General features: G+C 40.6%; 1 protein-coding gene across 2 annotated transcripts; it reads left to right on the top strand.

Moving 5' to 3' along the window:
- Nucleotides 1–607: 607 nt before the first annotated feature.
- On the top strand, nt 608–5,615 carry zic4 (zic family member 4). 2 transcript variants are annotated; one of them, XM_030079263.1, is made up of 3 exons: nt 608–1,034; nt 1,143–1,763; nt 4,471–5,615. In XM_030079263.1, the coding sequence occupies exons 1-3, from the start codon at nt 608–610 to the stop codon at nt 4,908–4,910; spliced, it is 1,488 nt and encodes a 495-aa protein (XP_029935123.1). In that variant the 3' UTR covers nt 4,911–5,615. The 2 variants fall into 2 exon arrangements, with proteins under 2 accessions (XP_029935123.1, XP_029935122.1); XM_030079262.1 differs by having other exon boundaries at nt 608–1,763.
- Nucleotides 5,616–15,147: the final 9,532 nt, after the last annotated feature.

Below are 15,147 nucleotides of genomic sequence, written 5' to 3'. Positions count from 1 at the left end.
CCGCATACGTTGCAGGATAAAATGAAGATATCATTGCATTATTTATGATCCGCACAACTTTTATGGTGACATTATGCATAGTCTTGCGAGGCAGTTTGTTTTTTAATCGCATAACCAAAGTGGGGAAATTGCTATTTCATAGCCGCGCAGCTTTTGTTCGCTGCGACAAAAGAATGACGACTATAGATCTGGATCAACTTTTGAGGAGTTTTATTGTACAATAACCTTTGCATAACAACTATTTTTCCCAAGCGTTGCCTAAGGCACTGCGCATGCGCACTGGCTACTTGCTGTCACTAAGACATTTTTCTTCACGTTGGAAACTGTCACAAGTGACGTCAATCACTGAGCTCTGACCAATTAGAGCGCAGGGTGATTGTTTAGCTCCACGGGCTGCAGCGCCTACCATGAATCTCTATTCAGTATCAAAGCGTCCTGCTGCTGCCTCTCAACCGAATGGGATTCCATGTAGTCTGCAGATAGACTCTTAACTTCACAAAGTTTTTTTATTTATTTTTTTTCCTCTATTTTTCATTGCGATTAAAATATATTTGTCATCATCATTATTATTTTGCCTGCTGTCAAGTTATTCTAAAATTAGGAAGTAATGAGCGTGGATGCATTGGGAAGCCCCGTGATGGACCCTACGTTTTCCAAACGGAACACGGCGCTGAGATTAGTTGACTTGGCAGGGGCTCACCACCATCACCATCATCACCACCATACCCCTCAGAGCGTGACAGGCTTCCCGGGGTTCAGCAGCCATCCACACTCAATGGCTCACTCGCACCCTGGGGAGATTACTGCGGAACCCCGCCTGGGGCCGAGTCCATTCGGGCCAGAACACATGGGGCACTCCGCGGCCCTCAAAATCAGCCCAGCCCATCATTATCCCCACCACCATCACCACCACCACAATCATCATATGGCAGGCCACAGTGAAGTGGTCTCCAGTCAAACGGGAGCTTTTGGCCCGGTTCAGGCGACAACGGTCCCCTATTCTATGTCTCACACGGCCCAGGCGTTATCCGCAGGTAGGGATTTCCTCATCCGAAGAGATCTGACAGCTCAAGCCATGCCAGTGCTGACTGACCAGACTCCTGGTTCAACTTCTCACCACGGAATGTTTGTCTCAACAACAGGTAGCTATCCGGGACACTATGGTCACCACCCCGACGCTGGGAACCATACCCTCTTCTCCGGACTCCATCACGACCAGCCGTCTAGTGGATCACCGGGTGGCCAAGCGTTGAATGGACAAATAAGGTTAGGACTACCTGGAGAAATGTACGTTAGGTCTGATCACTTGAGTCAAGTGACAAGCTCCAGGGCTGATCCGTTCTCCGCCTCGCCTTTACATGGCTACGGTGGTCTGAATCTGAACATGAATCTTAGCGCTCACCACCACCACGGAGCCGGTGCCTTTTTCCGCTACATGAGGCAGCCGATAAAGCAAGAGCTTATTTGCAAGTGGCTGGAGCCGGAGCACTCGCCGAAGAAACTTTGCTCCAAAACTTACAGCACCATGCACGAACTAGTCACGCATGTAACGGTAGAGCACGTTGGAGGACCAGAGCAGGCAAACCATATATGTTTTTGGGAAGAGTGTCCGAGGGAAGGGAAACCATTTAAAGCCAAGTACAAACTTGTAAATCATATTCGAGTGCACACCGGGGAGAAACCGTTTCCATGTCCATTCCCTGGCTGTGGGAAAGTGTTTGCAAGATCCGAGAATCTTAAGATTCATAAAAGGACGCACACAGGTCAGTAGCCACATTCACAGGGTTAAATATTGCATACCCCACTGTTTGTTAATTTATATTCATCAATTATGTATACAATATAATTTTATATTTTACCTTGCTTTATGTAACGTATTCAGATGGTATGCAAATTATAATATGCTTTCCATTATTTTATGCTATGTTTTTAAATCAATTTTCAAATTTTAATTCTTAAAGTCATTTTATGCTAAAAACATTTTAACATATATCCTGAGGTTGCGTCATGACAATGAGCAATCTATAAACTGCTGATGCATCAGCTGTCTGGACGCAACAGTTACTGTGCGTGCTACTGACCACCTGTACGTTGTTTGTTATGAGCTGCAGTTCAGTGGCTGCAACTTTTTACCAAGACTGGGCTTGGGGATTTTGGTGCAGCTCACTCAGGCTTTTGATGGTTCACCCTCTTGTTTACACCACAATTCACTGACTGAGGCCCACGTCAGATCTGTCCAAGTAGCTCACTGCATGCCAGAGATGACTGGCAGCAAGCTTGGAAAGTCAAACATGCATCTTCACATTCAGTGAAACTGATATGATGATGATGATGATATGATGATGGTGGTGATCTTTTTTTCCCCTTTTTTTCAGCCACTTGTTGCTCTGGTTATTACATGTGTATGCTCCAGCCACCACTATTTTATATTTGCACCTATTGATAATGATAATGTTCACAATACTAATGCAATGATATTACCATTAAATAATAATAATAATAATAATAATAACAACAACAACAACAACAATAATAATGATAATAATAATAATAATTACAATAATTGGCTGAGATGATGTATTTACCTTTTTTTTTTTTTTTTTTTTTAGATTTCAGCGTGGTTCTGTTTGTAACACAAATATATCTATATATAATAGTACAATATATGCTGCGTTGAAGCGTTACACTGTGTTTTAGCTTCAGCTTCCAACACAATGATCCGGCATGTATGGCAGAGTGATATGCATGCTTCTGCAATGGTCAGCCTATAACCTTTAGCCAGAGCAACAAGTCGATAAGTGCAGACGGTTAGAAGGAGTCACCAACAGGTTGGCAGGGCTCACTGCGTGCATAATGATGGACATGTGTACAATGCAACTTGGCGCAGTTCTGATTTAACTTTAAAAGAGCCATAATGGCACAGGGTGCATGGTTGCCTAGCACAATATGGCTGCTTGGCTCTGTGACCCAGTGACGTGTTGTGGAAAAAGGAGGAAAAAAACAAGGCCTCAAAATGTCGAGTCAGACTTGTAAATGAATACACTGAATACATTCCTTTTTCGGTAGCTGCATGGCAGTCCCCCTCTGCTCCTTTCTGCGCCCTATGTATTATTCATATAATTTGCTCACATTACCTAAGTACAAATCTGTTAAATTATTTCTGCGTGTTGACTCCCAAGGGGCCTGGTCTTTGGTATCATGTTTAAAACCTAGCCGAAAGTGTGGTTATGACTGGGGCTGCCCCTGGGGTCTGTTCCTCGACGGTTTCTTGTACTACACTAATATCCTTGATTGGCTCTCTCAGCCCAACAGCTGAAGGTCAAATTGATATTCAACCCGCAAGTGTAATTAGACAGAGGCAATTACATATTCTCACAAGCACTAATCATAGGAGAAAAATCAGCATTGGATGATTTCCGTGTAATTTATTCAGATTGTCTTTTTTTTAACCTTGTCATAATCAGGGAAATTCTTGTTATTAAGACACACAATTAGACTTACTTCACATTTACAGCTTGAAATAGCAGTGCGGCGATTTCCAGACGGGGTGGGTTACCATACTGTATGGGCGCAGGGAAGATTGGCTGTGACCATGGCAATATCTTGACTTATTATCGTTATTATCAATGGGTTTTAGGCGTACTTTCCCCCGATCAGTGTGTTTGTTATGACAGGGCTTGACGCACACAGACTCAGACCTAAGCACAGACTGCAGGTGTTGAACCTCCTGTTTACACCAGACAGGGGCTCGTGTCAGCTCTGTCCAAGAGGCTTAATGCCAGTCAGAGATGTCTTCAACTAAAAGCTGCATATCCACAGTCGGTGTAAATGATATGCTCGGGATGACCACTGTTTTGTAATTAGGCCTATTATTGCTCTTAATTTAATTATTATTTATTTTTTTCCACAGAGACTTGTTGCTTAGTTTATCATATGCATGACATAGCCACGTTTTTGTTATAACACAATATTGTTAACAACAAAACCAATACCAAAAGAACAACAAAAAAATTAACAACAACAACAACAACAATAATAATAATAATAATAATATGGATAACATTAATGTTAATCTTAACAATAACGAGAAAAACAACAGCAACAACAACAACAACAATAAGAATAAGAATAAGAATATACCTTCTCTAAAAGTTTACTTTTACAAATGCAAATTACTTTTTTAGACCATTTGATTTAATGGAGGGTTTACTTACTATCATTTAGAGAGCAGATAAGCCATCTATCTTTTCATTTATCTTTATGTTGTAGTAGGCTAAGTGAAGTGATCTAAGATAATGTGGTTTTGCAGGGAACTAAAACATAAGTTATATATTACTGCTTATGTTGGTTTATTATTATTATTATTTTATCATAGTAGTAATGGTGCCTTTGGATGAACACTGCCTGGAGGACAGTTTAAACCCAACTTTTTTTTCTCTTTTTTTAATGTGCCACTGTCACTGATAACAGGCGAGAAGCCCTTCAAATGTGAGTTTGATGGCTGCGACAGACGCTTCGCCAACAGCAGTGACCGGAAGAAGCACTCCCACGTCCACACCAGCGATAAGCCCTACAACTGCAAAGTGAGAGGCTGCGATAAGTCCTACACACACCCCAGCTCCCTGAGGAAACACATGAAGGTGCACTGCAAGTCCCCGCCGCCCAGCTCAGGCTACGAGTCGTCCACTCCGTCCCTGGTGTCTCCCTCATCAGACTTGGGCCGGGAGCCAGGGGGCTCCTCGGTGCTGTCGGAGCCTGTGGGACCCTCCCAGCCTGCTAATTTAAGTGAATGGTACGTGTGCCATAGTTCAGGTGCCAGCGGTGCCCAAACACCACCCAGCGGCCCCTCCACACCCGACCACACAGACGAGCCACCTTACAGAAACCCCGAGCCAAGGGACACGTTTTAACCCAACTGGATTCAAACACAGTGCCAGCAGTGACAGAATATATTCTCAAAAGCTCAACTATTCAAAAAATGGTTTGGCTTAGGTGCCTATATGCCTATGAAGGCCCACTGGTCCCCATTTGGATGAGCCACCGTGCAGAAACCCCGAGCCAAGAGACGCGTTCAAACCACATCGGGCGAACCTTAAAGACGTGCTAATATCCAGGCACAGTGAAAGAATATATTTTCAAAAGCTCAGCTATTCAAAATGGTTTGGCTCAGTGCCTCTAAGCCCCTGACGGCCCACATGTCCTCTTGTGGAGAAATGAAAGTCACGTAAATCCATAGGCTATCCGGTACAGGTTTATTGTAGGCTAGGCATGTTGGTGTAAAATTATTTTGTAAATTCGAGCTTTGACTTCAATATCTTTTTATTTATTTTTCAATCTGATATGAACGATTTTGTATAACCGAACCAAAGTGTTTCAACTAGGGCAAAATGTACATTTGTAAATTTCTAAGTTTCGATGTGTTGATGTTGACAGTTTTGTAAGCATCTGTCTTAAGCGGTTTCTAATTGTTTACTACAGTTATTTGTATGAACATATTATGTTTAAAACAGACATATTTTTTCCATTTGTGCAGAGGGTCAGCAATTGAAATGTTTTCATAAGCCTGCAGTATTTGATATACAACCGTGAAATTCTAAATGTTTTATCAAAGTGGGCATTTTGTGATTTTGTATTATTGTCGTCAATATTTTTTTTTTATTTGAAAATGTGAAATCGAGTGGCACTCGAAATGTGTACCAAACTGCCTTGTAATTTGTGAGTATTTTGAATAAACCTTGTATGACAAAAGGGGAATCTTCTGAGCCATTCGGGTCTATGAAATTATTTATCTAGCGGAAAAATGTAACTTAAAAGACAAATGGCTGGTTATCTAATATCAGTGATGATTTTGTGGGATTGTGTGCCACCATCTCTTTTTCTTTCCCATGTAGCATATCTCAGCAAATACTGTTTCCACAAGAAACTGTTGCTTCATTTTCGCACTCCAGTGCAATCTGAGGTAAGCATCAGTAATATCAAGTTTGTTGCTTTTCTTAGCGATTCCAGTCAATTTTGATTAAAAGAGGGAAAAAACTAAATTTAATTGAACGTCATAAACTTCTCAAAATTTTATTTTTGTACGTGTTGCTCGAAAAAAAAAGCCTGGACTTCATAGGCTAGGCTATGTGTTTTACATTGTGTAAGGTCTTATTTTCTGAGCTGTGGTCTGATGCAGACGTGGGCAGAGTTTGGTGAAAGGCTACAATATTCTGATCCAGACTTCAAAGAGCATTTTGTACAAAGAGCCATTTTTTCACGACGGTGAATCCTCATGGTGAATTAAGATTTCTATAGCAATAGCCAAGTCAAACTCAAATGATATGGGGCCAAGTCCGTGGACTCAAAAGCCTGCTCTAAAGAATGTAATATTTGCTTCCCATGGGGTAGGAAACGGTAATCTATGTCCTTTATATCGTAGACGAGGGCAGTATAAAGAAGAAAAATATATTCTTTTGCTCAAGGCCTACTTTACGACAATCAAAGGAGAAGCCGCTATTAAAAAAAAAAAAAAAAAAAAAAAGGAGTTGTCCCACACCATAATAGACTTGCACTGCATAGGAAGGCCGAATTGCTTAATGGATAAATTTATCCTGAGTAATATTCTAGGCTCAATACAAGAAAAAAAGAATAATCGTGAGATCTGTAGCCTACAATGATAACTGCAATTTTAATAAAGGTGTACCCAGTACTTCAAAGAGGAAGCTAAGATTATGTGACACCACTCGTTTGCCACGAACAAGTTTTTTTTTTTTTTTTTTTTTTTCAGAGAGGAATTTCTTTTCTCTCCCTAAACTTAAAATCAAATGAGAGTTGGCTATCAAACTGGCTGCACGTGGTTGGAGAGAACAGAAGGTTTGAGTTTGTCGCAGCCGCACCAACAAGCTATGAAGATCTGTTGGACTGCATGGGGCTTAGGAAAAGGGAAAAAAAAAAAAAGTTTTGGCTGAAGCGTAAATTTTAAAGCAGATCCTGGCCTCCAGAGAGGCAGAAGTGGGAGGACACACGGTCCAACTATGCGATACGTTAAGAGTTCATCGCTTTGGTTAAGCGCATGACAGTTTGCCCTGCAGATGCACTGAAAGAAGAGGACAAACACTACAAAAACCAACCACATACATGATGATGATGGTGATGATGATGGCGGGGATGCCTCTTTTGGCACCAGCACTTATTCGTGGAAAGAAAACAAGATAGTTGAGTCTCAATTGGAAGTTGAAGTCTTTGAAGTGGGAGTTAATATCAGAGGGATTCTTCTGGGTCGTCTAAACAACGTTGATGACACGGAAAGCCTTTTGTCACCGATTTGTTGGACTCCTTTCTATTGGGCCGTCTAAAGCTTTTAGTTCCAGTCGTCAAAATGGACAAGAACTAACTGAGTCGCGTAAAAAAACAATTTCCATTCAGCACTGAAACTGATAGATAAGCAACATTTAAAGGGCCATTTCATTTAAGAAAAAAAAAAGGGGGGGGGGGGGGGGGGGGGGGGGGGACTACGTTAAAACATGTTGCATGGAAGTCACTTAGGTATGGTATAGTGGGCACCGTTTAGTGGGCATCTTAACTTCAGCATTTCCAAATTTGACCTTATAGTTTTATCTACATAATGGCGAGCAAAAATCAAGAAAAAAAATCCAAAGAAATCTATTTGCAGAATAAGTAACGAGGAAAATAAATCACATGGGTGAGCTTCCAGGATCACTGTTCCCACTAAACTGTGTGCAAGACACTTTAGTGAACTTAAGTCCTGGTGATTAATCATTTAGACCAAATAATAAATATCTTGCCAGACTCCAGTCGTTAGTCCACTTGATCCCAGAGATGTAGTGAAAATGAGCAGGTTTGGTAGAAAATTATATTGCACACAAGGACTTTGCCATAATTTGGGTTCTGGGTAAGTGGCGCGCCTGCGTCATGGCAGATTCGCAATATTTTAATGGTTTGTTCATATTATACAATTTTATATTCCAGCGTATCCAAATGAGTGGCAGCGTCTGCTCTGATATCAGCTGAGGTCAAGAAGCAAGAACAGGTGTGTGTGTGTGTGTGTGTGTGTGTGTGTGTGTGTGTGTGTGTGTGTGTGTGTGTGTGTGTGTGTGTGTGTGTGTGTGTGTGTGTGTGTGTGTGTGCGTGCGTGCGTGCGAGCGAGCGAGCGAGCGAGAGAGAGAGAGAGAGAGAGAGAGAGAGAGAGAGAGAGAGAGACCACTTGAGCAGTGCCAGGTCACTCAAACAAACAAAACAGGAATATCCACGATGGCGACATTGTAATTTAACAGACAATATAGATTCACATTAATTACAGATCACGCTTTAAAAAAAAAAAAAAAAAAAAAGAGGGGGGAGTCATAGGACTTCTAACGCCACAAAAGAAAATGAATCTATTTGATTTCTCATGCTAGGCCCTCTCTCGGGCTGCTCCACCACAGCATCCTCAGGCTCATTTGAGTGTGAAATATCATTTCTTTGTAAAATAATGGAGGCGGTAATCCTACTTCCGGAAACTGTCCGGCATTATTGAACAAAGCCCTTTTAATAGGGGGATTAGCAGTCTAGGAGTAAAAGCTTTACAAGGCCCCCCCTCCCCATCCTCATCCCACACTCCACCACCACCATCAGCACCTCCAACACCAACCAGGTCATAATTATAAGGAATGAAGTGGCATGGAGAAAAAGACAGGTGCAATAGACCTACCAGGGGAAAAATGTTATTATGGCGAAGACATTCTACAAAGATCGACCCAGGACAAGCTGCACTAGTTTCATTATTTGCCCATACTCACAAAATATACTCTAACGAAAAATGACTAATATTTCCATAGTTACACCGATAGCTTATGCCTATAAGAATAATAAATTATTGGTATTTTTGATTTCCTATGACATCATTATACTCCTCATGTAATATTATAACTGGACATAACGCATAGTTTACATTTTTCTTTTATACTTGTGTAGTTTCTCTTTAAATTGTATATGGTTTGATGGCTGGATGCCTAGATTTTTTTTCCCCTTAAAGGAGTATTACACCAGTTTGTCTCACCTGAGGAAGTAAAGGTGCACCACATACGTAATGGTGGGATCAAAAAATTGGATACAGCCACAACTCAACTAGACACATTCGTTGCGTGTATGAATATTGTATTCTGACGACATGAGACTTTAGTTTTCATCAGGATTCATTTAACCATCTGTAGGCGATTAGACAATCTGAACTTTCATCATGAAGATGCACGCCAACCTTTACAGGCAAACACAAAAAAATGCGGGGAAACTGAGTTTAGGTGGGTTTACTCCTCACCTACATCCTTGCAGCAGCTACCGCAAGCAAACGTCACACAAGTCACCATCTGGAGAACTGGGAAAGGGAGTCAGTGCCAAGGATAAGACCTCGACCTTACGAATCCTCCGGCCCTCCCCAAAGCGTCAGGATTACCATCAGCCACACATTTTGGGAAACGAAGTTATTTTACTTTCATGGATGAGCGGCCTCCCTCCATTGCGAATCAGCCCCCGTAGTTAGCAGCCCATAGGGCCTGAACATGGATTTCTAACAGCCTCCACATAATATGGCAGAATGTGCCACATACTTCACACCTGCACTCTGAATAGCAGCTCCCTTTCAGTGTATGATACGCCTGTTGGCCTTGGTCTCAATGCAGCTGCATGAATGAATCAGCGACCCGCTTATTTGGTCTCTTTTGATCTAAGATCTCCTTCTCCTATTTGATCCAGTCTACACTGGAGAATAACTATTTAGCAGAGCTATGATAACTTCCTTTCTTCACCAAGGAGACGTTTCTCGCATGCGAGGGAACTTGTTGCTGCAACTCAGTCCATTTGGAGCGGACATACAGACGTTGCTGCGCTCGTTTCAGGAAATTGTGTGTGTGTGTGTGTGTGTGTGTGTGTGTGTGTGTGTGTGTGTGTGTGTGGCATTGAAAAACATTAAATTCTTTCAACACACATCCTCAGCAGCATATTTTGATGCCATCTGAAACATCTCAAAACAATGTGAACAGTTTATTTTGATTTATGGCAACTCTCTCAGTTCATATCCACAGACCTTTAAGTGAACAATAATAATAAAAAGGACTTCCCCTTTAACAACAAACAAAAAAGCTTGAATCTTATTTATAAAAGAGACAAAAAAGTTTATATGTTCATCTTATGTTATCCAATTCATCATAATCCAGTGTTTAGAGTGTGAATATGATTTTCATAATGAAGAGTACAACACTAATGGTAGACTAACTAGATCCTGGCCTATTCATTCCAAAGTTATCATATTCATAAAAGTGGGCCATACATCATGCAGAATAAATGACTATGAATTTGAGGACTTGCCCTCGGGCGATTAAGTCGATCTGCAACATAATTTATCATGACTTGACTCATCTTCTGCTGACCCCTGCGTGATCTGGGAGGGTTTGGTGACACTTTTCCGGGACCTGACAAAAGCAGCGGTCAAAACGGCGAACAGGTGTGTTGGGATTAAACTTAGTGAGCGAGAGTGAAACGGAGGTGTGACGTATCCAGAGGTCACGCTGATTAAGATTTTGCGGTGATTAACAAGGATGCTGCACTGATGGATTCTCCAGGCAGTTCCCCCCTTTCTGAATGGGAGGAAGTTGAGATAGCCAGCACTCTGAATGCAGTCCTATGACACACAGGCTACCATATGGCGCTGGAATAATAATAAAATAATAATTTTACTGCTTTGCACTGGAAGTGGTTCACATACAAGGAAATGAACCGTTTTAGGACAAAACCCTCCTACTGATTTAGCCTAGACGATAATGGTAGAAGTGAGTTTATACACTCGATAAAAGAGACAGTATGTCATCATAGATCAAAATAACACAGAGTATTAGGAGATGCAAATGCTGCCAGCATTATGAATCATTGGTTTATCTGCACTATTTCACACGTCAGATGGGAAATATGTTCCAAATAGACAAGCAAATGCACAGTTTGAAAAGAAACATAATGCATGTGATCAGTCTACCAGTATCGAAGACTTTGGGTCATTTCGCCATCTCCCGCAGGAAAGACATTATGCCTCTCATATTTACATACTCTTTAATATTTGTCAAACATTCATAAATTACGAATTAATGAAATGTTCGACGGTCCTTGGAGATCAGGCTAATGAAGACATAGACTTTTTGCTTTTGACACATCTTTGTTAGGTTTAATACCATTCTCTCTATCACGCTCTATTAACCATTATAATACTTATGTCAGCCCACCGCTGACACGTCACGACAACAGGATCACCTGCTATAGGTGGGCAAGCAATGGGAAATAAATGGCCTCCATCTATAATGCCAGTAGCCTGTATAAAAAGTCAAAACTATTAAATGTCGGCGAGATAAAAAGTGTATTTTACATTTATGAGGAGACTGTGAATTCCCTGAATGCAATCCAGCAGTTCAACACTGCAAAAAATGTCCATCTTTACCAAAAAAAAGTATTAAAATCTTATTTTTCTGAGCATAAAATTTAAAGGGGTGATTTGTTTTCAGCGCAAATTTATTTGTTTCAGGAATTTTCCGGATACAAATATTATGAAACAAGGCAGAATAAAACAGATGAGTGTCAACAAAGACACTCGATTCAATATTTTTTTCAGTAAAAGTTTATTTATTGGCATTAGAAGTAAATTAAACAATTTAACACTATAGATATTCCGACTTGTTTTGTGATATTTTACTGCTAAATAAAAGCCGGCACGTTAAAAGTGATATCTGCAGTGCACAAGGCTTGTATGACCACCACAACGTCAAGAGGCACTTGGAGGACTAAACGTGTAAATTGGAGAAAGCGAAGAAGAGGAGGAGGAGAAGAGGGAGGGGGAGATATTAATCACGAAACTGTAAAGTGTTGCCAATGCACAGTTAATTTCGGCTCAAGTCACGCAGCCTGGCTTCTCTTTCTTTCTTTCTTTCTTTCTTTCTTTCTTTCTTTCTTTCTTTCTTTCTTTCTTTCTCTCGACCCCATCAGCGGTAACCCTGCACATTCAAAGAAAGCAAAAATTATTTCGATCAAAATGATGCATAAACTTCAAATACTTTGAAATCCAGTGAAAAGAGGCATTGTCATCGCGACAATATAGATCCTTGGAGACGTGTTTATTTGACAGAGCAAATCCCCAGTGTGTCAAGGTTGTCATATTCTCCTCAATGTCCAATGCAAATGCTGCAGCATAATCAGATGCATCAGCATGACGCGTTTATTACTTTGTCAATCATTTTGATACGACAGTATTGAAACAAAGCGGACCCACGTCCGGTAATAGAATTAAAGAAATGCTTTCAGCGGCAGGCAATTTCAATTTGACGCGTAAACCATATGTAATTCCCCCACAACGAGGTCAGCAGGTCTTTATTTCCCCGCTTGGTCCATGAAAAACTTTATTGTCCTATCTGTGTCTGCTGAGATGGGGAACAACGACGGAGAGAACAAAAGCATACACTTGTATTATAAAAAAAAAAAAACAACATAATAATAATAATAATAATAATAATAATAATATAGTTAAGATTTAACTAAGTTTAGGCTGCATCTTGGTATTGCATTTTTAAAAAGAAAAAAAGTTTTGTGTCGAAGAAAAGAAAAAGTTACAGCTCCGCAACAGAGCCTCATTGTCTGCCATGGAGTATCTTCTTAGAGTTACAAAAACACAGAAGAATTATAGGTACTTGATTCTCGCCAAAGGATACAAGGCGGGACGTTTTTTTTTTTAATTTTTTTTTATTCGTACATCATCGCAGAAGAAGCTATGCAAGGCTTATCCTCCTTGTCCATGAGTTAATTCATCAAAAGAAAAGTTTCAATAAGATTTTTCCCCCTCGGTATAAAGAACGGTTTCCATAATAAGCCGACCACTGCGACATTCTTTGAGCTAAGGCTATTTTCATAATACTGATTTGTGTAGCCTAGGAAACTACTCAGACAAGGGTAGAACCAAGCCTAAGGAGTTTTTTTCCTCCTTTTTTCCATTTATTTGTCCAAATTCAGTTAAGGCTGGAATAAACTTTAGTGCTACAGTAGAATTGTGGCAGCCCTCCTGACAGATTTTTTTAGGACTATACATAAGTATAAACAGTGGAGCAAACAAGGTAAGTGTCGTTTTCCCTGACATTATTGCACAATCTAGTAAAAGGCACATGCGTGGATGATATGTGAGTGTGTGTAAGAGCTGTCAGGAAATCAGCCTCCAAGTCCTTACCCAACGTTAAGGCTGTCTAATTTCTAGGCATAATTAACTTTGTGCTCAAAATCAATTGTTTCCTGTACACAGCCAGGGTCCACGACTGCAAGCAGTGAGAGGCCTATTTTAGCATGTGAGAAAGCAGGAAGCAGCCCTACCTGCCACTCATTAAGCCCACAAAAACTCAATACAACGAGGGGGGAAGAAGGATTAGACCTGCTCGTTATACCTGCCGCGCAATTAACACTACTTATTCTCCTAATCCCTCTGTTCTAGAAATAATTGAAGTTGCAGTAATAATAATAATACAAATAAAACTACACTGGATAATGCTTATATTGTAGAAAATACAAGAGAGTGCATTTCTGCTATATTATGAATTGGGCATAATGTATTCTCTTTTTTCTATTTTTTTTTTTTATTTGGTTTGAGTAATATCATCCTCTGGAATTCATGTTACACTTGCAGTTTTTTAGTCTACCTCTCTCTCTCCCTCTCCCTCTCCCCCTCTCTCTGTCTTTCTCTGCATGTGTGTGTGTATGTGTGTGTGTGTGTGTGTGTGTGTGTGTGTGTGGGTAGCCTTTGAGATCCCTAAGAATGTTAAATAAAAAATATATAATGTTCTGTCCATTTTTCTGTCCAGCGACAACAATGTTTTCCTCCTCCCATAAGGCTACATAGGCTAATCACAGCCCTTTAGAAATGGAGGTAGCTGCAATGCATTGTCCCTGTTGTGTTGTAGGTGAATCGGAGCACACTTGAACTGAAAGAGGACTTGACCTTTGCCTTTATGTTTTCCCCAATGTTTGTCTAAATCACAATTGTCTTTTGTGAGGGACATGCGCTGGCGTGACACGTCCTATTGAGCAGATGGATGTTCGCACTGAGACGGAGTGCAGAGGACTTGAATGGCTTATAGGTGTTTGTAAATGTTTGGGGTGACTCAACTGCTTGCAAAAAGCTTGCACTAGACTGGGATGACACCGAAAAAAGAAAAAAGAAAAGAAAAGAAAAGAAAAAAAAAACAATTCACTGGCTGGGGAAACCATCCCAGAAATATTTTTCTGATCATAAAAACCTGTCACTAATTCGTAAATACTGAACCTTGAAAGCCTCTGCTTGTTATTCAGGGCTGCCTTGTACGCCAGTTGGGCCTATGGCAGTTTCCCTAGCAAGGTGATTAATTTCTCGCTCCTGTGTGCAATAATAGGTAGACTAAACATGTTTTAAAGGCATTTGAGGACCCCTGCGAAGCCGTAAGATGCATGTATTTTATATTGCAGGGAGGATAAACTTGTTACCATTCATGTCAGCTTATACCTACATCTCTGCTGGATGGACATATGGGTCACTGGAGCTCTTGGAAGTGAGATTTGCTCCAGGTTTTTCTCACTATGTTTTTCCCCCCTCCCTGAATTTGTTGTGAACGGGAATAGTGTGAACAGACTGTGGTGGTAAATAGAAAAAAATGGTTATACTGGTTTGGAAATCATCATCAAGCAAGTAAATAAACATAAAAATCAATTATATTTTCAGGAAATCACTGCACTATGCTTTCCATTCCCCCCATAAAAGAGACCATCTTAATGCATCCTCCAGATGCACATTGCAGATTTATGTCATGTCCGCGTAAAAAGTGGCGAAAGTGATATCACACAACAAAACAATCCGCTTTAGTTCCAGGATCCCTCTCATAAAGCCTGAAGTGTTTCGATTTACACCATTTTAACTGGCTTGTTAAGATGCACATTAACACTCCGCCCTTAATGCGATTATGAGACTGCAGCGACGTGGCTCGCGTTAACACCTTAATTAGGCAACTTCAATAAACCATCACATTGCAGAAACACTAATAAATACACATGGTCACAATATGAGAGAGGCTGTTTGGATGTAAACACCATATATTCACCATATATTGGCAAGTTGTAACACTT

Source organism: Myripristis murdjan, chromosome 20 (genome assembly GCF_902150065.1).
Source record: "Myripristis murdjan chromosome 20, fMyrMur1.1, whole genome shotgun sequence".
Lineage (NCBI taxonomy): Eukaryota > Metazoa > Chordata > Actinopteri > Holocentriformes > Holocentridae > Myripristis > Myripristis murdjan.
The sequence above is the reverse complement of the archived record's forward strand: the minus strand, read 5'-3'. Positions and strand labels throughout refer to the sequence as shown.